The 24,605-nt window shown below is 36.5% G+C and overlaps 1 protein-coding gene across 2 annotated transcripts in view; it reads right to left on the bottom strand.

Annotated features, from left to right (window-relative positions):
* Positions 1–14,583: 14,583 nt before the first annotated feature.
* Positions 14,584–24,605, bottom strand: part of ZNF566 (zinc finger protein 566) — a 28,947-nt gene continuing 18,925 nt past the window's right edge. For both annotated transcript variants that reach the window (XM_047836913.1, XM_047836914.1), the window contains exon 5: positions 14,584–16,584. In XM_047836913.1, coding sequence (XP_047692869.1) covers positions 15,560–16,584 — 1,025 coding nt within the window. In that variant the 3' untranslated portion in view covers positions 14,584–15,559. The remainder of the gene's footprint in view (positions 16,585–24,605) is intronic.

Genomic DNA, 24,605 nt, shown 5'->3' with positions numbered 1-24,605 from the left:
GTGAGGTACAGGCAGAGAGAGAGGGAGACACAGAATCCAAAGCAGACTCCAGGTTCTGAGCTGTCAGCACAGAGCCCAACGCAGGGCCTCAAACCCACGAACTGTGAGATCATGACCTGAGCCGAAATAAGATGCTTAACTGACTGAGCCACCCAGGTGCCCCTAGGAAACCAGCTGCTTTCTTACCTGTGTTTCTCCTCTGATGGAGGTATACCAATATGAATAAAAAATAATTTGATACCTCTGCTCTCATAAGGACCAGCTATTTTTCCTCTGATAAAACTGATTTCTCAGCCTAAGTACCATTCCTGGCCAAGTGATTCATAAACAAACACGTAATCTCAATCTACTCAGGAATATGAGTGCAGAGTAAAGTTCTGTATATATGTAATCAGGCATGGGTGGTATGATGTCACTGAGGAAGATAGAAAATTCTTTAGCTTGGGACTGGGGATTTTAGGTTGATGGTGGTGGATTTCAGCAATTGATTTCTGAGCTAACATAGCATACTGTCCATTTAGAGCTATTTAAATCATCCTCCCTTCTTTGGAGATTCACTGGAGAGGGCTGACAACTGGCCATACTTTGTGTTCAATCATAAATATTGTTACCACTCTGCTTCCCATATATTTTAATACTAAGAGAAACCACATTTCTTATCTTATAGATGAGGTTTGTGATCAAAATTCCTGTGTCCCTCCAAGAGGTGCAGGTACCCAATCAAGACTGAAAGAGCCACATTCAGGAACATAATGAGGTGTGTGTGATGGGTACAATCTCTGTCTTCTTTATAACTAAATTATCAATAGATTTTGGTTGAAACATATATTTAAAAAAACAACAACTTGGCTTAGGAAACCCTAAAGCAAGCCTTCAAATTCATTGTTTTTTGTTTTTATTCTCTTAGAACACTTCTGCACATTTTCTTTCTATCCTCTGTATTTAATTCTTTGTGGAGTGCCTCCTTTGTTAAAATGATAGCTTTGAAGAGGTACTTATGCATTGTAACTTGGTGGAATAGAAAACACTTAAAGCCACTCAAAAGAAATTTTATAGGAATGTCACATAGACAGATTTCAGAAATGTGGTATTGCTAAATTCCATCTTTCCTCCTGTTACTCTTCTGTGATAATAATTTGGGGTTCTCCTTGTCACAATCTATACAAATTCAGAAATTCTGAACTGGGCATTGAAAGAAGATAACACAGAAAAGGATTTTTTTTTTTTTAAATGTCATAATCTACATGAGGGAAGAGGGCTGGTAGCAGTCCTTTGTTGTTTAGCTCCCGTTGGTTTGCATTCATTATCAAACATTTAATGTTTATGAAAGATCTATCCCTACGTGCAAAGGTGTTTTTTATTAGTTTGGAAACACTGAGCTTGTGTTTATTCATTTTTTTATTAAAAAAAAAATATTTTTAATGTTTATTTATTTTTGAAAGAGGGAGAGACAGGGCGTGAGCAGGGCAGAGACAGAGGGAGACACAGATCCAAAGCAGGCTCCAGGCTCTGAGCTGTCAGCACAGAGCCCTACTACGTGGGACTCGAACTCATGAACAACAAAATCATGACCTGAGCTGAAGTCAGACGCTTAACTGACTGTGCCACCCAGGCGCCCTGCAGCCACTTTAAAAAACAGTCTGGAAGTCCCCCACACTGTTAAAGGTATAAAACGTATAACCCAGCAATTTCACTCTTAGCTATATATGCCCAAGAGAAAGAGAAATATATGTCCACAGAAACATTTCATGAATGTTCAGAGCAACATTAATAACCATAGCCAAAAAGTGGAAATGACCTAGATGTCCAGCAACAAATGTGTGGATAAATTAAGCATGGTATATCCATACAACGGGGTATTTATTATTCAGCCATAAAAAGGATGAAGTACTGACACATGCAAGGGATGAGCCTTGAAAACATGCTATGTGAAAGAAACCAGACACAAAAGACAACATATTATATAATTACATTTATATTAAATGTATAGAACAGGCGAATTCATAAAGACAGAAAATAGGTAAATGGTTGCCTAGTGTTGGAAGGTATGGGGAAAACAATCCCAAGTAGTTAAAGAACTGTCTTTGAAGTCTCAAAAAAAAGGTAGGTGTAAACACAGAATACAGTAGTAAATATGGTATAAACATAGGATATAATAGTACTTCCTTATCTGGGGGGGGGGGGGTAATACTTCCAAGACCCTTCCCAGTGGATACTTAAACCTACAGATAGTACCAAATCCTATGTAGACTATGTTTTTTTCTATACAGACATAGTTATGATAAAATGTAATTTATACATTAGACTCAGTAAGAGATTAACAATAACAATAATAAAATAGAACAATTAGAACAATATACTCTAATAAAAGTTATATGAATGTGGTCTCTCTCAAAATATCTATTATACTGTACTCACCCTTCTTGTGATGATGTGAAATGATAAAATCTCTACATGAGGAGATGCAGTAAGGTGACTGACATAGGCATTATGATGCAGTGTCTGGCTAACACTGACCTTCTGACCATACATCAGGAGGAGGATCATCTACTTCTGGACCACAGTTGACCACAGATGACTGAAACCATGGAAAGCAAAACTGTGGATAAGGTGGGGGGGACTACTTTATCACAGAATAGTCAAAATGAATGGACTGTATTGAACAATAATATGGATGAACCCTGGCAATCTAATGTTAAAAGAAAAAATTTATATTCCTTAAGGTTCTATGGGACATGAAAGCCATTTCATAAAGTGAAATTTAACAAGAAAATAAAAATAGATTAAAGTAATCTTATCCTAGAGTTCTTAAGTTCCCAAATCATAAATTCTTCTAAAATAAGGAATTTTAATAATTTAAACTTTATGGATTATAAGGGAATATGATTTATCACTGTAGATTCCATATACAACTGATTATACTATAAGAACCTGAGCTAAATGGATATCTTTTTCCAAAGGAAATTTAAACTGCATGATAGTATGCAACAACAGAATTAAGTTCCTTGTATTCCTTATTATGGATTCTTTACAATTTCTACTTATGTGACCATGTTAAAAGTTAGAAAGTTTATGAAAATAGTCTATTTCACTTTTAATGTTAATTTTTCTCCCTAAATTTTGACGTGAGGTAGTTTGAAGCCAACCTGGAATAGTGATGCTTAATGAGATTATAAATTTTGACCATGACCAAAAGGAATATTCATTAAAATAGTATGTGTATCTCAAATATCACAATCTATGGGAGAAGCAAATAAAATTTAATTTACTCTTACCTCTGAGATGGTTTTATATAAACTACTTTTCAAAGTTTCTTTTTTTTTTTTTTTCAACGTTTATTTATTTTTGGGACAGAGAGAGACAGAGCATGAACGGGGGATGGGCAGAGAGAGAGGGAGACACAGAATCGGAAACAGGCTCCAGGCTCTGAGCCATCAGCCCAGAGCCTGACGCGGGGCTCGAACCCACGGACCGCGAGATCGTGACCTGACTGAAGTCGGGCGCTTAACCGACTGCGCCACCCAGGCGCCCCTATATAAACTACTTTTCAAAAAATGTTTATTTAAAAATTTTTTTTAAGTTTATTTATTTATTTTTGAGAGAGAGACAGAGAGAGTGAGCAGGGGAAGGGCAGAGAGAGAGAGAGAGAGGGAGAGAGAATCCCAAGCAGGCTCCACGCTGTCAGCACAGAGCCCAATGTGAGGCTCAAACTCACAAACTGAGATCGTGACCTGAGGCCAAAACCAAGAGTTGGACACTTAACCAACTGGGCCACCCAGGCACCCCTACTTATTTATTTATTTTTTAGAGACAGAGATAATCCAAGTGGGGGAAGGGCAGAGAGGGAAACAGAGAATCCCAAGCAGGCTTTGCACTGTTAGTGTGAGGGGCCTCATGCAGGGTTCAAACTCATGAACCCCTGAGATCACTACCTGAGCTGAAATCCAGAGTCAGATGCTTAACCTACTGGGCCCCTCAGAAGCCCCCCACTTTTTTTTAAGTTTATTTATCTATTTTGAGAGAGACAGAACACCAATGAGGGAAGAGCAGAGAGAGAGGGAGAGAGAGAATCCCAAGCAAGTTTCGTACTGTCAGCACAGAAATTGATGCAGGGTTTGATCTCACAAGTGTTAGGTTATGACCTGAACCAAAATCAAGAGTTGGATGCTCAACTGACTGAGCCACCCAGGCACCCGAGCATCTTTTTTATTCACAGCTCAACCCTGAATTCTTTCCATTCATTTTTTTAAAACGTTTTATTCATTTTTGAGACAGAGAGAGACAGGGGCGGGACAGAGAGAGAGCGAGACACAGAATCCAAAGCAGGCTCCAGGCTCTGAGCTGTCAGCCCAGAGCCTGACGTGGGGCTCGAACTCACAAACCACGAGATCATGACCTGAGCCGAAGTCGGACGCTCAGCCTACTGAGCCACCCAGGTGCCCCTCTTTCCATTCATTTAAAAACCAGAGAGATAAAATTTTCTGACCCTGATTTAGGAAATATTTTTCAGGCAGGATGCAAAAAGCATGAACTGTGAAAGAAGGAAAATAATTTGGATTTTATCAAAACTAAAACATTTTGATCCAGATGGCCAACCGACACATGAAAAAATGTTCAACTTCACTCATCATCAGGGAAATACAAATCAAAACCACAATGAAGAGTGCCTGGATGGTTCAGTCAGTTAAGCATCTGACTTCAGCTCAGGTCATGATCTCACAGCTTGTGAGTTCAAGCCCCGCATCGGGTTCTGTACTGACAGCTCGGAGCCTGGAGCCTGCTTCGGATTCTGTGTCTCCCTCTCTCTCTCTGCCCCTCCCCTGCTCACACTCTGTCTGTCTCTCTCTCTCAAAAAACAAATAAACATTAAAAAAAAACCCTAAAAAACAAAAACAAAAACAAATCAAAACCACAATGAGATACCACCTTACACCTGTCAGAATGGCTAACATTAACAACTCAGGCAAAAACAGATGTTGGCGAGGATGTGGACAAAGAGGATCTCTTTTGCATTGTTGGTGGGAATGCAAGCTGGTGCAGCCACTCTGGAAAACAGTATGGAGGCTCCTCAAAAAACTAAAAATAGAACTACCCTATGACCCAGCAATTGCACTACTAGGCATTTATCCAAGGGATACAGGTACGCTGTTTCAAAGGGGCACACGCACCCCAATGTTTATAGCAGCACTATCAACAATAGCCAAAGTGTGGAAAGAGCCCAAATGTCCATCGATGGATGAATGGATAAGGAAGATGTGGTATATATATACAATGGAGTATCACTCGGCAATCAAAAAGAATGAAATCTTGCCATTTGCAACTACATGGATGGAACTGGAGGGTATTATGCTAAGTGAAATTAGTCAGAGAAAGACAAAAAATCATATGAATTCACTCCTATGACGACTTTAAGAGACAAAACAGATGAACATAAGGGAAGGAAAACAAAAATAATATAAAAACAGGGAGGGGGACAAAACATAAGAGACTCATAAATATGGAGAACAAACTGAGGGTTACTGGAGGGGGTGTGGGAGGGGGGATGGGCTAAATGGGTAAGGGACATTAAGGAATCTACTTCTGAAATCATTGTTGTACTATATGCTAACTAATTTGGATGTAAATTTTAAAAAAAAACACAAAAAACAAAACTAAAACATTTTGGACCACCTGGGTGGCTCAGTCAGTTAAGCATCCGACTCTTGATTTCAGCTCAGGTCATGATCTCTCAGTTGGTGGGTTCAAGCCCCGCACTGGGCTCTGTGCTGAGAGTGCGGAGCCTGCTTGGGATTCTTTCTCTACCCCTCTCTGCCCCTCCCCTACTCAAGCTTGCACTCTCTTTCTCTCAAAATAAATAAATAAACTTAAAAAAAAAAAAAACCTAAAACCTTTTGCTTTTCTAAAACCACTGTTAAGAAAATCGGGGCGCCTGGGTGGCGCAGTCGGTTAAGCGTCCAACTTCAGCCAGGTCACGATCTCGCGGTCCGTGAGTTCGAGCCCCGCGTCGGGCTCTGGGCTGATGGCTCAGAGCCTGGAGCCTGTTTCCGATTCTGTGTCTCCCTCTCTCTCTGCCCCTCCCCCGTTCATGCTCTGTCTCTCTCTGTCCCAAAAATAAAAATAAACATTGAAAAAAAAAAATTAAAAAAAAAAGAAAATGAAAAGCCAAAGCATAGATTGGCAGAAAATATTTGCAACACATATACCTAATAAAGGAGTTATATGTTGAATAAACAAATAATTCTTTTTCTAATTTTTAATTTTATTATTATTTTTTAAAATTTACATCCAAATTAGTTAGCAGTGATTTCAGGAGTAGATTCCATGTATATGTATATATATGTACTTTGGATTACAAGCATGTTTCCAGAACGAATTATGCTCACAAACCAAGGTTTTACTGTATTTGAAGTGATGGAAATGTTTTATATCATGATTGTGGTAACAATTACATGATTGTATACACTTGTCAAAACTCATAAAATTGTACACTTAAATATTGGTGAATTTTATTGGGTGTAAATTTTACCTCAATAAAGCTGGGTAAACAAAAAACAAAAGGAGTAACAAAGATTCCAGAAAAATAATAACTGCAGCAACACAAGTTTTGAATCATAAGATGGAGCAATCAGATAGCAAAACCAAAAACCTGTCGACAACATTTAAGCAGAACCCCAGTACCTCAGAATGTGACTATATTTGGAGGTGGGGCCTTTAAAGAGGTAATAAAATTAGAATGATGGGATTTGGGTGGCACATAATCCAAGGAGAGATGCCTCCGGAAAAGACTGGTTGACATCTTGATGTTGGACTAACAGCCTCCAGAACCAGGAGAAAATAAATTTCTATTACTTAAGCCATCCAGTCTGTTATGACATTCTAACAAACCCATACAGATAAACCCCCAAACATAAGCAAATGGGGGAAAAAATAAAAAACAACACATTACCCTGTATGGTGAATCTGTGACTAAAGGAGAGATCAAAATAAATTACTAGAATCTTATCACAGAGAGGCAAAGGAATAAAAAACAATATAGGAATTATGGGGAGAAATGTAAAAAAAACAAACATTGACTATTGAAAAAAAATTTTTAATGTTTATTTATTTTTGAGAGACAGAAAGAGTGAGAGTTGGGGAGGGGCAGAGAAAGAGGGAGACACAATCCAAAGCAGGCTCTAGGCTTTGAGCTATCAGCACAGAGCCAGATGTGGGGTTTGAATTCAGGACCATGAGATCATGACCTGAGATGAAGTCGGATACTTAACTGACTGAGCCACCCAGGTGCCCCAAACATTGACTATTTAAAATAGTAATGTCCGTCAGGTTAAAAAAAAAGATAATAAAAATATAAAGAACAATAATTTACACTGGGAGGTGGGTGGATAAATGTAGCTAAAGTACCCTAAGTAATTTCTATTGGTACAGGAATGAGTAAAGATGTGAACTGTTTTGGACCTTAATAGGTTTTAGTATGTATGGTATTTTCTGAGGTAATACTTAGAAAGGCTTAGAAATAGTATATAGAATTTCCAAACTAGTAGAGGTAAGAAACAAAATGGTAATTTTTTTAAATCCTGAAGAAAGCCAGGAAGAAAGGAACATAGAACTGGCAAGATCAACTGAAAAGCACAAATGAGGATGGCAGATTTATAGCCAAATAGATTAGTAATTACACCGAATAAAAATGGACCTAGTACTCTATTTGAAACACAAATAGATTGTCAGGTTGGATTAAAATATTATATATTGTGTTTACAAAGTACATCTATAGTTTAAGGACACAAAAAGATTAAAATTAAACATGGGAAAATTACATCATGTAGACAATAAACAAGAAAGTTCATGTAATTGTACTATTAGCACACAATAGAAATTTTAAGACAGGATGCATTATTAGACATGCCTTTCTTGAAGCTCTTATAATTACCTTGTCTGAGGTAGTTATCTTGCAAGTGTTACTTTTTCATGCTCCTCTCCCCTTATATTCATACCATAAACTATAAGCAAGTTTCAGCATACTCTGAAAAGAACAATTATAAAGTCAAGCCTAAATATCAAGAACATCACCAAATTTTGACACTTTGATGAAGAATAATGTAGAGAATAAATGAAGGGATGTTTTCACCAGTGGACATAACAGTGATTCTAAAAAAATGTAAAGTGAGACTATAACTTGGCTATTTGGAGTTCCTCATGACCATGGGCAGCAGACCAAAGGCTGGGGTGAGAGGAAGGGTTAATGTCTGCTGGGCTGATTGATCCTGGCTATCAAGGGATGTGAAATTTCCAAATGAAACATGAATAATACTCAAAGATTTCCTAGGGTCAACTCTTATCCCTATCATTTCCAGTTGTAAAAACAAGCAAATAAACATCCCCCCCCCCCCACCAGAAAACTATAACCAACAAAGATTCTGATCTTTAATGAAAGGTTTGGATAACTTTAACCATAAAAACTTCCCAGTTTGCTAATTAAAAGGGAATGTGTCACAACTATTATTTACAGAAAGGAAGGCTGGAACATCTACCTAATTTATATATAGTTAGATATTATTATTACATTCCTTCTTTCCTCTTAAATTTTTTTTTAATGTTTATTCATTTTTCAGAGACAGAGAGAGGCAAAGTGTGAGTGGGGGAAGGGCAGAGAGAAAGGTAGACACAGAATCTGAAGCAGGCTCTAGGCTCCCAGCAGTCAGCACAGAGCCCTTTTATGTAGGTTGTTACAACTTAGAAAAAAGGTTACAGAATGTCTACACAGGATCCTGACAGATAGAAGGTATAAACATTACCCAACACAATTTTGGTTGAATGAGGAATGGCTCATGAATAAATGAGGAATGAGTAATGTTATTTTAGATGAGGTTTTAATGCTCAGTTACAGGAAGAATGAGGTATATTGATGGGATGCCATCTTGTAAACACTGGTCATTCATTTGGCTGTACAGTATTTGTGCACCCTTGCTATGATGGTTAACACCCATCTTTAAGAAGCCGAGGCTGATTCTCACTAAACTGAAAATGCATCTTAGTCTCTCCAGCAGCTAATGTACAAGGACGGAACATAGGCTTCAGCACTCCAACACACCCAACCTGGGTGGCTTCATCAGTTAAGCAACCAACTTCAGCTAGGGACATGATCTCATGGTTCGTGAGTTTGAGCCCTGTGATGGGCTCTGTGCTGACAGCTCAGAGCCTGGAGCCTGCTTCAGATTCTGTGTCTCCCTCTCACTGCCCCCCCCCCCCCCGCCCCCCACTTGTGCTCTGTTGCTCTCTCGAAAATAAAAAACGAAAAACAAAAAACACCTATCTCAGAACAGCAAGGTGATGATATAAAGGAACAAGGATGGGAGATTCCATCTGGGTGATGGGTAACCCCATGTACACAGGTGGCACTAGCAGGAACATCCAGAGTCCATGTTGTCAGTAGTGTAAGCTGGCAATTCTGTCCAGCAGCAGCAGCAGCAGCAGCAGCAGCAGCAGCAGCAGCAGCAGGAATGACCTCACGAGTTCTGTGTCATCATGTGCAGCAATGTTCTTGGTTCTGTATCTTTGTTCCTTAGCACTCTAAGATTTTCTATGAGCCACTCAATATTCTTTGAATGAATTTCTTATCTACTCCAATTTTAAAAAGGTAGAGCATATGGACTGTAACCATTCTGTTTCCATTAAAATTAGAAATAAAACAAAGATGGCTACAGTAGAAACTTCTGTGGGTGATAATTAATTTTCTACACTTGATTTCTGGACTAACTGAGAAACAGACTTTTTGTTAGGGATGCTTTACTGAAAGAGGCAGCTCGAAACTGCACATCCTAATACTTCATTTAAACTTAGGTATTGGGAGACATAACAAGCAGAGGACTGGGCCTGTAGAGTAGTTACAGAGAATCATAGTCTGACCCAGGGAACATGAAAAATTCAGGGTCAAATGGGGGGGGGGGCGGATATTCATGTGTTTTAACACATTTCACCAAAGCAATAAATCATTTCTCTTATGACACACAAATAAGAGTGGAGATGAAAACAACAAACAGAAATTAATCTGAAAAAACCAACCCTTCAGTCTGTTAAAATGGGGAAAATACAGTGAAAAAAAAATTCTTGCCCAACAGCCACTGTCCTCATGTCTACAACATGAAAAAAGGTGAAATAGGTATACTGAGATATCCCTTTATATGCAGATTATCAAAGATCAAAATAATCTATCATTTTATAATCAATACCTAATAAAAGATACTAAATTTCAGATTATTACTAGCATATTTTAAGTATTGTGAAACATTACATCATGAAGATATTAGAGTGTAAAGAGATAAAAAGTTGTCAAAGACATTTTGAGACATACCTGTATTAATGAATATCCATTCAAAGTCAATTCAATGTGAATTCATTTTGAAATACTCTATTTAAATTGAATAAAATTTAAAATATAACCCTTATTAGTCTTTTTATTGGAACCAGATAAAATAATTTAAAATCTAATAAGCATTTGTTTTTGGTTTTTTTCATTAAAAAAAAATTTTTTTAAGTTTACTTATTTTGAGAGAGAGAGAGAAGCAAGCATGGTAGGGGCAGAGACAGAATCCCAAGCAGGCTCTGCACTGTCAGCGCAGAGCCCGATGCGGGACTCCAACACAAACTGCAAGGTCATGACCTGATTTGAAGTCGGACACTCAACCGACTGAGCCACCCAGGTGCCCCCTTTTTTTCTTAAATGTTTAACGTTTATTTAATTTTGAGAGAGAGAGACAGAGGGTGAGCGGGGGAAGGGACAGAGAGACAGGGAGACACAGAATCCAAAGCAGGCTCCAGGCTCTGAGTTGTCAGCACAGAGCCTGATGCAGGGCTTGAACTCACCAACCGCGAGATCATGACCTGAGCTGAAGTTGGACGTTTAACCGACTGAACCACTCAGGCACCCTGTCTTTATTTCTAAGTAAAAATTATATATTAACAATATACATATCTCTATTTCCAAGTAATAAGTTACTAAAAAGTATAAGTCAAAGATTGCTGGAAAATAGAGCACAGAAATAGATTTGAGAATATGAGCATTTAATATATGAGTATTTTAATACAGTAGGAGAAAGATGAATATTTCAATTATTGGTTCTGGCATAATTGGTCTTATTTCTGAATGGAAACAAAACCAACATCCTGTATTACACCATATACAATAATGAATCCCAGATGGATTAAAATGGTAAAGTCTGTGTGTGTATACACACCCACATATGTGAAAAACTGTACACTCTGTCCCTTTATCCTCGTCCCTCTGAAAGTTTCTATAAGCAATACCTTCCTAAGAAACAGAAAACATTGGAAATGGTTTGGAAAACCTATTTTACAGAAATAAAATAGACAAAAGTATAAAATGTTTATTGAAGCATTACTTTTATTATTTTTTTAAAGTTTTTTAAAGTTTATTTTGAGGGGCGCCTGGGTGGCTCAGTCAGTTAAGTGTCTGACTCTTGGTTTCAGCTCAGTTCATGATCTCATGGTTCATGGGTTCGAGCCCCACATTGGGCTCCATGCTGTCAGTTCAGAGCCTGCTTGGGAGCCTCTCTCTCCCTCTCTCTCTGGCCCTCCCTGCTTGTACTTTCTCAAAATAAATAAACTTAAAAAAAAAAAAGTTTGAGAGAGAGCGCACACGCAGGGGAGGGGCAGAGAGAGAGAGAGAGAGAGAGAGAGAGAGAGAGAGAGAGAATGAATCCCAAGCAGGATCCACGCTGTCAGTGTAGAGACTGACTCAGGGCTCAAACTCACAAACCATGAGATCATGACCTGAGCCAAAAACAAGAGTCAGACGCTTAACCTACTGAGCCATCCAGGTGCCCTGAATGAAGCACTACTTTCAAACAGCAGAGAGGAAACAGTCTGAAATATTGCATGAATAGTTGAGTTGGTATTGGTACAAACATACTTGGGTATAAAATATACTGTAACCATTTAAAAAAATAAGTTAAATCATCATTTACTGACTAGGGAAATTCAAAATTTAAAAGGCATGTTTAAACTATCATCCATATTTTTTGGTAAAAATATACTGATTTGTGTTAACATTTAAACATAAAGAAATATATGGGGGATATACACAAGGTTTGAACATTACTCAGAAGTAAATCAGCAGAGAGGGAGTGAGGAATAGCAAAAGGCATAGCTTTTTTTTTTTTTTTTTAGTATTGCTTCATTGGTTTGAACACAAATGCATTACCTCTGTAATTTTATTTCATTTTATTTTTTAAAAGTTTTTATTTCTTTTAGTAATTTCCCTACCCAACGTGGGGCTCGAACTCATAGCCCTGAGATCAAGAGTCGAATGCTCTTCCCATCGAGCTAGCCAGGCATCCCATTTCCTCTATAATTTTAGATGAAGAACTTAATGAATGACTTAAACTCCTATGTTGCTCATTCCACTTTTCTTAAGTTGATTATAAAATATTTTACAGGCATAAGCCTGGAACAAAATAACTCAATGTTGAAAAAAAAAACCTTAACCTACTAACATGGGATCTAAGAAAAAAGGAAGTGAGGAATGGAAGAACAGACCTGTAATTTTGGGTATATGGGAATTTCCTTCCAAGAATGGAATCCATCCAATGCAGGAAGCTGCTTGCTGAGCATGAAAATTGAGGCATAGTAAAGATCTATTTCAAAACACTAATCTACCTAAACAAAGCTAAAATGTGGGACATTTGCTTAACTTCAGGATTCTTAATCTAAGACTTTTAGTAGCCTTCCACACTCTTCCACAATGGCAGAGTTAAGTAGTTGCTACAGAAATAGTACGGCTCACAGGTCTAAAATATTTACTATCTGGCCCTTTATGGAAAGTCTGCTAACTTTTCATCTAGAACACAATACAGAATTCCAATTACATGTTTGCTGCTAGTGCAAAAATGTGATGCTCAGGCTATTTTTCCTCTTCATAGGCCATTTAAAAATTTTCAGTTGTATGTGTATATATTTATCAACAATAGGATATTGTTGTTACATATAAAATAGCCCCAATTTTTAAATTTGACATGATGCTTAGAATAAAGAACTGCATGTAGAAAATATTGGGGTGGAATAAGTCTTTAAAAAAAAATCCTTACACTTGGAGTTTAGTTATCTCTGGAAATATTTTAAATATTAAATATTTAAGGGATTTGCACTATTAAAAACTCCTCCTCCAAGCCTTCTGCACATCCACAGCTTTAGGGTCCAGAACAAAAGGAACTTATGGCCTATTTGTGCAGTCAATACATCTTTGGTACTCATGGTGTCTTTAAAGATAAATCTGAGCTACCATTTAAAAATCAAGAGCTATTAGGGCACCTGGGTAGCTCAGTCGGTTGGGTGTCTGACTTTGGCTCAAGTCATGATCTCGCCATTCATGGGTTCAAGCCCCAAGCCCCAGGCTCACTGCTGTCAGCCTATCAGCATAGAATCCACATTGGATCCTCGGTCCCCCTTCTCTGCCCCTCCCTCACTTGCACTCTCTCAAAAATAAACATTAAAATAAATAAAAATCAAGAGCTATCACACACTGAAAAAAAAAAAAAAAAGATCCAGATTCTCGAAAAGTCACAAGAGCTGGCAAAATGAGGCCTGCATTTCCTCACATCAGTTAGTTAGAACTGGGCACTGGGTATCCTCCTTAGCTACTGTTGCAACCAGGTTCATTGGTATTATTTTAATAGGTACCATTGTTTGCTAGTTTCTTTAGTATGCTCACATATATCTTCATGGATACTAAAAATGAGCTTCTGTTTTTAGGTGTCCTAATATTATTCTAACATCAAGGTTATATTTGGGTGGTTATGAGATGTTTACCTCTATATAACAATTCCTTAGATACTTGATAATGTTTTGCCTGAAAAAAATTTTTGGTTTGGTGCTTTATTAGTAGTAATAGCTACTATATCACACTAAATTTCCCCTTTTCTGTGTTTTTATGATTATGAGGCTTCTGAGAGTTCTAATTCTGAGTCAATACTGTATTCATTTTTATTTTCCTAAAAAAATAATTTTGTTCAGGTTTTCAAATATACCAGAAAGCACTGTATTTAACATTTTATTAAATATTTTAAGTAATCTCTACACTCAATGTGGGGCTTGAACTTACAACCTCGAGACCAAGAGTCACATGCTACACCAACTGAGCCAGCCAGGCACTCCTACAATAACATTTTAAATCATTAACTATAAGGTTTCTCTTTGTGTATTAATTTTTCAAACATAATGCTGTTTCTTTTCACACTTTTTCATTTTTCATCCATGTTGCAAATGGTTTGTCTACATTCTTGTTTTTACATTAGGTATTGCATGATGTAGCAAAAAGGATGCTAGTCTGAATAAAGTCCTTTCCACACATTACTTTCCCCATCAACACCTAGGATAATTTCATGTTCCATAGGAAGTGATGATGGAAAATTTTCTGAATTCATTACCCTGTGTCTTTCTTCGACTATATATCCTGCCTGACGTTCAGCAAGGTCTGCAGAAACTGTTTTTCAGCAAATAATACTAATGGCAATGATGAATAAAATAATGACCAACATTCAGCGAATATTTATTATATGACAGGCAGAATTCTAAGCACTTTATGCATCTTAGTTTATTTGATCCTCACACAAAATTTTGAGGTAGGTATTATCATTATCCCGTTTTAGTTTCCACTGAGACAAATATGTATAAAAACGTAGAAAAATGGTCAGGAAGCATAAATACTAAACAGATAATGACTATCCTTCAGAAAGGGAAATGGATACAAGGATGATAGTCAAAGAGTGTATCTGCCTTATTTGTAATGTTTAAATCTTTTAAAAGGAACATATGTTCATGCACTATTTCTGCAATTAAAATACATGATATAAAGATATGCCTATGGAGAATTTCCATTAGGGTACTGTGTGTAATGGCAGAAACTCTGGGAAATGTCTATCAGTAGGAATTTGATAAAATGATATCACAGCAACATATGGAAACACCAAGAAGCTATGAAGGGATCTCTATTTACTGTGTGGAAAGTTGTTCGTCAATGTTTTTACAAGAAATCCGAAGTTTTGTAAATAACAAAAAGAATAAGCCATCTTTGAATAAAGAGGTCACTTATTCCAGGTATTAAAGGTATTTTACAAACTGTGATGGAAACAGATGGACTTTATAGTCATATAAATTTAAGATGGGTTAAAATATTAAGAATATAACAAGTATAGACAAATTAGGGGGAAAAACAAAAATGTCAGGATTATATTTCATCATGAATTCTGAGGTTTAAAATAAGGTTAGAAAGGTGTCAAAAGTGCTGTGATTTTCAGTATTTGCTAGCTTGAATTATCTGATGTCAAAAGAAATATAAGCTTTTATTAAAGGACTTCCAAAATATATTCTACTCATAGGGTGTTTCTCCTACATGATTTTTCTCAGGCTGAATAAGCTGGAGTCAACAAGTAAGATGTTTCTACATTATTCTATTTAAAGGGATTATTATCAAGACAAATTCTCTAATGTTGAATAATTGAACTGTAATTAAAAGCCTTCCTACAGATTTCAGACCTTCTATGGTTTATCACCAGTACAAATTTTGATGCTGAATAAGTTGTGAGCCATAATTAAATGTCTTCCCACATTCTCTATATTCGTAGGGTTTCTCACCAGTATGAATTCTATGATGACTAATAAGTTGTGAACTCTGAGAATAGGCTTTCCCACATATCTTACACTCATAGGGCTTCTCACCAGTATGAATTCTCTGATGTCTAGTAAGATCTGAACCAGAACGAAAAGCCTTTTCACATTCCTTACATTCATAGGGCTTCTCACCTGTATGAATTCTCTGATGTTTGATAAGTTGTGAGCTCTGACTAAAGGCATTGCCACATTCCTTACATTCATAGGGTTTCTCCCCTGTATGAATTCTTTGATGTTGAGTAAAGTTTGAGCCACTACTAAAGGCCTTCCCACATTCTTTACATTCATAGGGCTTTTCACCAGTGTGAATCCTCTGATGTCGAGTGAAGTTTGAGCCACTACTAAAGGCCTTTCCACATTCCTTACATTCGTAGGGTTTCTCACCAGTGTGAATTCTGTGATGTCGAGTAAGGTCTGAACCACAAATAAATGTTTTCCCACATTCTTTACATTCAAAGGGTTTCTTGCCAGTATGAATTTTCTGATGATGACTGAGTCTTGAGGGATGTCTAAAGGCTTTTCCACATTCCTTACATTCATAGGGCTTCTCAATGGTATGAATTATTTGATGTGTAGTAAGCTGTGAGTCATGTCTAAAGGCTTTCCTATATTCCTTAGTTCCACAGTATTTCTCTTTATTATTGATGATTTGCTGTAATGTAAAGGATGGATGCTGACTGAATGTAGGCATGCCTTCATGGGTGAATATCAGTTGACCAAAGTGTCGCTCCTGAGAGCCATGTTGTTTCTCAAACTGGCCATTACATTCCCAATCATCTCTGAAACTAGAGCACTGAAGGTCATGTCTTGTAAGTCTTTCCATTAACTCCCACTGCGCTGACTCTATTTCATAAATCTCCTTCTTCAGAAATAATTTCTTGGTCTCACATCTTGATTCCAGGACTGAAAGAAAATATGAAAGTAATCACTCATATTTTTTGTTTGGGAGAAATAAAACTTCAGTTAAAATGGGAGAATTAAACCAAACTTGAAAAAAAAATAGATGAGAATAAGGACAGATCATATAGTAAGATGAGGGCAGTAAGTAAGCCAATGATTTCCAAACATTGCTATTGATCAGAATTATTTAGGGGAGCTTGCTGAACATACAGAAAACTTAGTCTTATCTCCCTTGTTACAAAATGACTCTAATCATAAATACACATACAAAAATTCAGAGCATATGCACACATACCTGTAAGAGCACCCCACAACATGAACTATAAAATAAGGGAAATGATTACCTACTTAATAGAGTTATTATCAGGATTAAATGAGTATAAGATAACATTCCCAGGGGTTGGCAAACTATGGCCTGCAGCACTGTAACAATTTTTATAAGTTTTATTGGAACATAGCTACACTTATTTGTTTACATATTGTCTATGACTGCTTTTGAGCTACAATGGCAGAAGTGAGTAGTTGCAACAGAGACCACATCGACTATAAATTTAAGATATTTATTATCTGGCCTTTTAGGAAAATGGTTTGCCAGTTCCCAGTTAGATCTATGTTGTCCATTACAGTATCCATGAGCATATGTATCTATTTAAATTTAACATAATTAAAATTATATAAAAATTCAAATTTAATTCAATAGCACTGTAATTTCCAGTGTTCAATAGCCAATTGTGGTTAGTGTTGGAAATAACATAGAACATTTCCACATCATCGCTGAAAGTTTTATTAGACAGCACTGTCCTCAATTCTGTAACTGGAAACCCAGGGTCTCTTTAACAAATAAGGAAATTGAGAGTGGCAATCCAGATGGCAGGAATGAATAAATCTAGCATGAGTGGCAGACAGTGAGGATTCTTTTGTGGCTAAATATGGAATATGTTTGGAGTTTGATAAAAACACTTTTTGGCTTGGAACTCTGTGATGCTGATCTTAGGAGAAAAGAGGAAAGGACTTAAAAAGAACATAAACACTATAGTAGTGATGACCAACTGACAGGAAGAGCATTTGTAGGTTTAAAGAGAAGGTAGAGGATATAAAAGCAGTGTTCTGCTATTGAACAATCAGTTACCAGAATCAGTTGTGAATTTTTGAACACACAGCTAATTACAAGCTTTGTTTTCTTGGGCAAAGTAGTTCATTTTTCTTAGCCCTCAATTCTCTGTCTACTCTTATAATCATTGGGGGAACTGTAAATAATATATGAGAAGTATTTGGCATAAATGTTTAATATTTGAGAGATAATACAAAAGAATTTCTATATTAAAATGGGGATATTAGGCAAGTGCAGTGTTTTGAAGACCATACTATGGGAAAATCTCAAGCCAAAAAAGTGAAAAGTATTCTAGTACCATCTTTTCTCTTTCTCTCATATAATTATTCAGCAAATACTGCCTAATCTTGCTCCTAAATATATCTTAACACTCTTCCTCCTATCTACAATATCTAATACATGTATCTCTTTGAACTATTAGGATAGTGTCTTTCTTATCTAGTTTCCCCACCTGAGGTAGGCAATCTTGAATCCATCCTTAATGGCAGTTCTCTTACAACAAAAGCCAAACTCTTGAACAAGGTATACAAAGCTCTGAATGATCTAATTGCTGTCTGCCTCTTCAGACAAATCTCAGGCTATGCTCCCTTTTGGTTGCTAAGCTCCACCCATGCTGGCCCTATTTTGCAGTTCTTCAAATGCTCTCAGCTTTTAGTCCCTCTTAATAGTCTTCCCAGGTACTTTTCCTTATGTCTAGTAGGTGGTTTTGTTGTTGTTGTTTACTCTTGGCCTTGGTAAAGTATTGCCCATTTTCCAAATCTGCACTTAAAGGTCATACTTTTTGAGGCCTTTCCTGGCTGCATGACCAAATTATACTCTCCTTGTAGTCACACTTTAAGCACTCTGTTGTCCTCCTTAACAGGATTTTCATAATTTGTAATTATATATTGACTTAGCTTCACTTACTATCTTTTTCACTGAATAGGTGTTAAGTTCTGTGAAGGAAATGTCCATAGTCTTCATCAGTGTGTACCTAACTCTAAGCACAGTATCTGGTATATACTGGAAGATCAACAAATATTTATTAACTGACTCAATAAGCAAGTATTTAAATGTATACTCCTTAAAAAATTCCTCTAGAAGGACACACTCTTTTCAAACACAGCACAGTGAATATATGCATTTATTACTGTTCCTTCATGAAGTCCCACCAAAGTGATAGTGATGAGATTAAATGAAAGAAGAAACTCCACAAAGACAAAGAATAGGAGAGGAAAGAGCAGCAACAAAATTTTTGAAGCCACCATAGATGTAATGGTAACAAATAATTTGTTAACCATAAACACACTGAAACTCAGGTTATAGATTAGTCTTATTGTAGAATCATTATTTCTAAGAACTGCAATCAACAGGTACCTTTGAAAGCAGGGTGCAGGAGGGGCTGCAAAAAGTTAAGATTAATTGAAATCTGTACGAAACAGACCCCAGAATCTCAAACCTACCCCATATACCTGATACATACGACTCAGTAAACTTTCAGAATCTGGCAGTCAAGCTCATTTTACTGACTCCCAGAAAAAAAGTAGAGGATTCAATTCTGGAGAAAACCAGTCCAAGAGAAAATATCTGATAGGTGGTATCAGCCAACGAACTATTCTAGGAAGACACTCTACAGTGACTACCACCAATAAATATACACTTCTTCAGACACAAATGAGAGGTCAAGCCAGCTTTTTAAAAATATATATTTTAATTAAAAAAAAAAGTTTTTATTTTTAGAGAGTGTGTGCAAGCAGGGCAGAGAGAGGGAGAGAGAATCCCAATCAGGCTCTGTGCTGTCAGAGTGGAGCCTGATGCACAGCTCAAGCCTATGAACTGTGTGATCATGACCTGAGAGGAAATCAAGAGTCCGATGCTTAACTGACTGAACCACCCAGGCACCCTCATACAGCTTTTTAATACCACAGTTTTATATGGGCAGACAGCCTTAAATCACTAGTAGTTTCAGGAAAATCTTAAACATGAGAGATTAAAATGGACAAAGGAAAAAAAAAAAAACCTCAGGAAAGACAACCAATGGAGAAAAATTCAAAAGAAGAATGCTTCCAAAAATATATAATACATATCTCATAAGAGAATAATGTCAGAAAAATATTGAAAGAAAAATCTTTTATAAAAATTAATATGAGAGTTAGAACTTAATAAATTCTCACAGAAAGTATAAGAAATAAAAAATAGAAAAAAAATAATTCTAGAGCTAAGACAAGAAATTTAAGATCTGAATTATGAGTGTTCAATCATTCAAAAAAGTTAATGAGCCCATTAAATGTGTCAGACATGGTGCCAGACACTAGAAATAAAAAGTGAACAGGGGCATCAGGGTGGCTCAGTTGGTTAAGTGTCTGACTCTTGGTTTAGGCTCAGGTCATGATCTCACTGTTCGTGGGTTCAAGCCCTGCATTGGGCTCTGCCCTGGCAGTGCAGAGCCTGCTTGGGATTCTCTTTCTCTTTCTCTTCCCCTTCCTGGCTTGAGCAAACGTGTGGGAGATCTCTCTCTCTCTCTCTCTCTCTCTTTCTCTCTCTCTCTCTCTCTCAAAATAAACAAACATTAAAAAAAAAAGCAAACATTCAAAGTTTGAAACACAGAGAATAGAGAAGACAACATAGAATAATCAAGAAAATAATACAAGAAAATTTCAGAGATTTTTGTTTCCAGAATGAAATGTCTCAGTGAGTGTCCAAATGAAAGAATAAAATCAACATCATGCTATCTCTACTTGAAATATTAGCATATTATAAAGATAAATTCTAAAAGCTTCCAAAGAAATTAAATAGATCACATGAAATAATTAAGAACCTGAATGAGTTTTGGATTTCTGAACAACACTAGATGCTAGATTTTAAAAATCTGTGGAGCAATGCCTTCAAAACTTTGAATTTCAGTTTTTCAACCTAAAATTACATTTCCAGTCAAACTATCAGTGAAATTGAAGGGTGAATGGGAAACATTTTCAGACATATAAGGATTCAGAAAATACACTTCTGTTTTTAAAGATTTTATTTTTTAAAATTATCTCTACACCCAATGTGGGGCTCCAACTTACAACTCTGAGATCAAGAGTTTCATGCTCCACCGACTGAGCCAGCCAGGCAGCCCCACAAAATACACTATTTATTTTTCTTGCATACTTTCCTTGGTTGCTTTTGGAAGGTGTGTGTCAGAATAATAAAGGGATAAACCAAGAAAGAGAAAGGAAACAGATCCAACAGTCAAGACAAAGGTATCCAAGATATCCACATAGAGAATCAAAAGAAATTCAAAGGAACATGGTAAAGGGAATCAATGGGATGATAATGAAGAGAAATTCTAAAATGATAGCTATGTATGTCTCAACTGGGGCAGAACAGAGGTTTAGAGGAGAAATGTCTCTTAAAAAATAAACCAGTTACCTGATGTGTCTGAAGAGAGTTAGATTAATGAGAGATACTCAGAAAACTCAGCAATTCTCAATTAAGACAAGGATTAATTGCATAGAAAAGAACAAGTCCTAAAAGAAGTGAAATGTGACTACAGAACTCAGAAATGAAAGCCATTTCATTGTCATGAAGCAAGCTGAATACTTTAAAAATTGTGATATAATTATATTTGGAGGGTGAAAAAAGGTATAAACTGAATCTTCAAATTCCACAGTGAAAAGTCAATCATCATGAAAACTAGAATTCATGAAAAAAAAAATTCTCAGAGGGGAAAAGATAGAAAAGGTGACAAAAAAGTGGTGGGAGTCATAGGAAAGGAAAATTATATGGGCAATAAAATAAATGTAAGATATGAGTTCTGGAAGGAGAACTTGGGGATGATGCAGAGCTAACAACAAAACTAATTTCCAGGGTTGAAGAAACCTCTGAGTAAAAAGAAGTTCCCTTCTGTGTTGAGCACAATTTATGAGGAGTTTTAACCAGATGTACCTTGGTAGAATTTCTGAGGTTAAAAAAAAAAAAAAAAAAAGAAAGAAAGAAAGAAAAAGAAAACTCCACAGAAGTAAAAATCTAATGAATCAGGTTGTATCTTACATATTTGTTTGATGTTGCCCCCAACAAATTTTCTGAAGTTTTGAATTAGTTATCAACATTGAGCTATCAGATTTAATATGAAAATCTGGATTCCTGACTTTCCTTGAAAGACATTATGTGGAAGCACTGGGCCAGAATTGGCACAGACAGCTGTCTCCTAGACTTAACTAGTGTTTACCCCTCTAACATGGTATATAAATTGTCTCATTAGCCAGTCTTCCCACCACTGTCATATCTCATAGGGACCTTCAAGCGAGTCTCAGTTGCCATCTACATTTACAGTATTGCCTTTCTTAATTTCACCTTCATTCCTGGTAGGTTTTTGCTGGATTTCTAAATCTGGGTTAACAGTTTTTTAGCACAATAAAATTTTATTCCACTTTATTCTGGCCTCCATGGTTTACAAAGAGAGAAATCCAGTCATTCAAATAATTGTTTCCCTATAAGTAATGCATTATTTTTCTGTGGTTCTTTCATTACCTTTTTGGTCATCCATTTGCAGCAATTTGATTATGATGTGTCTGGGTATGGATTTCTTTGTGTTTATCTTGTTTGGGGTGGCTGAGCCTTTTGAACTGATATATCTTTCACCAAATTTGGTAAGCCATTATTTCTTCAAATACTTTTTCCAGTCCTGAACTTTCTCCTTCTGGGACTTCAAGGACATGAATGTTAAAACTCTGTTGTCTCACATGTCCCTGAAGCTATAGATTCTTTTTAAGTTTTTGATCTTTATTCTGGTATTTATGTGAACTAGTTTGGCTCATTTTTAAGTTCACCAATTTTTCTCTGTTATTTCCATTCTATTGAGCTTATGCAGTAGTTTTAAAAATTTTGGCCACTATATTTTCTAGTTCTAAAATTTCCATTTCTTTTATACTTTCTGTATTTTAATTGGAATTTTTGCTATGTAGTTTATGGATTCTGTATATATATTTTATATATTACCTCCTTATCAGATATATGATTTGCATACATTTTCTCCCATTCTGTAGGTTGTCTTTTCATTTTGTTGACCATTTCCTTTGCTGTGCAGATTTTGAGTTTGATGTAGTCCCACTCATTTATTTTTGCTTTTGCTGTCTTTATTTTGTTGTCAAATCCAAAAAATTGCCAAGGATCTAAGAGCTTACTGCCTACATTTTATTCTAGGAATTTTGTGGTTTCAAGTCTTATTTATGTTCAGGTCCTTAATCCATTTTGGGCTGATTTTTGTATATGATGTAAGATAGTGGTCCAGTTTCATTCTTTCATATGTGGCTGTCCAGTTTTCCCAAAACCATTTATTGAAGAGACTGTCCTTTCCCCACTGTATATTCTTGGATTCGTTGTTAAAAATTAACCATATATGTGTGGGTTTAATTCTGGGCTCTCTATTTTGTTCCATTGATTGATGCATCCGTTTTTATGCCAATACCATACTGTTTTGATTTTGATACCTTTTAATATAGTTTGAAATCAGGAAGTGTGATGCCTCCAAGACTGTTTTGGCTATTTGCGTCTTTCATGGTTCTAGACAATTTTATGATTGTTCTATTTCTATAAAAGGCACCACTGGAATTTTGATAGGGATTGCATTGAATCTGTAACTTGCTTTGGGTAGTGTCTATTTATTTGTGTTTTTTCCATTTCTTTCATCAATGTCTTACAGTTTTTGGTGTACAGGTCTTTCACCTCATTGGCTAAATTTATTCCTAGGTATTTTATTCTTTTTGATGCAATTGTAAAAGGGATTTTCTCAATTTCTCTTCTGAATGTTCATTGTTAGTGTATAGAAATGCAATCATTTGTTTGTTTGTTTATTTATTTATTTATTTAGAGCTAGAGCTCGCAGGTGGGACAGGGGCAGAGAGAGAGTAAGATAATTCCAACCGGGCTCCGTGCTGTCAGCCCAGAGTCCAACGTGTGGCTCGATTCCACGAATTGTGAGATCATGACCTGAACCAAAATCCAGAATCAGATGCTTAACAGACTGAGACACTCAGGTGTCCCTGCAACTGATTTTTATATATTGATTTTGTATCCTGGACCTTCACTGAATTCAGTTATTAATTTTAATAGTTTTTAGTGGAGTCTTTAAAGTTTTGTATATATAATATCATGTCATCTGCAAACATAGATGGTTTTATTTCTTCCTTTCTAATTTAGATGCCTTTTCTTTCTTTTTCTTGTCTAATTATTCTAAGGCTTCTAGTACTGTTTAATAAGTGGTGAGAGTAGGCATCCTTGTCTTATTCCTGATCTTAGAAGAAAAGCTTTCAGTTGAGTATGTTAGCTGTAGGCTTACATATATGGACTTTATTACACTGAGGTACATTCCCCTATATACCCACTTTGTTGAGAGTTTTATTCATGGATGGATGTTGAAAAAGACATTTTTAATGAAACTTTACTTAATGTAAATTTTTTAATTCATATGGAAGACAAAGTAAAACCAAGCACTTCTGAAGGAAAGGGTGGAGAGTTCTCTCACCAGAGATCAGGACTTTTTATAAAAGTAAGAGCAATTAGGGGCACCTGGGTGGCTCAGTCGGTTAAGCACCCGACTTCGGCTGAGGTCATGATCTTGTGGTTTGTGAGTTCGAGCCCTGCGTTGGGGTCTGTGCTGACAGCTCAGAGCCTGGAGCCTGCTTCAGATTCTGTGTCTCCCTCTCTCTCTGGCCCTCCCCTGCTCACAGTGTTTCTCTCTGTCTCTCAAAAATAAATAAACATTAAAAAAAAAAAAAGGCAAGGCATAAAATAATACATATTATAGTATGATTACATGTCTATAAAATTCACACCCAACTAAAACTAAACTATATATTGTGGATGGCACTCTTAGTAAAACTATGAAAGGACACAAAGATCTTGTGGACACAAAGAGATCTGTGCTGGTAGTGTTGTAGTTTTTTACCTGGGT

The sequence above is a fragment of the Prionailurus viverrinus genome, chromosome E2 (genome assembly GCF_022837055.1).
Source record: "Prionailurus viverrinus isolate Anna chromosome E2, UM_Priviv_1.0, whole genome shotgun sequence".
Classification (NCBI taxonomy): domain Eukaryota; kingdom Metazoa; phylum Chordata; class Mammalia; order Carnivora; family Felidae; genus Prionailurus; species Prionailurus viverrinus.
This window is presented reverse-complemented; position numbering and strand designations above follow the sequence as displayed.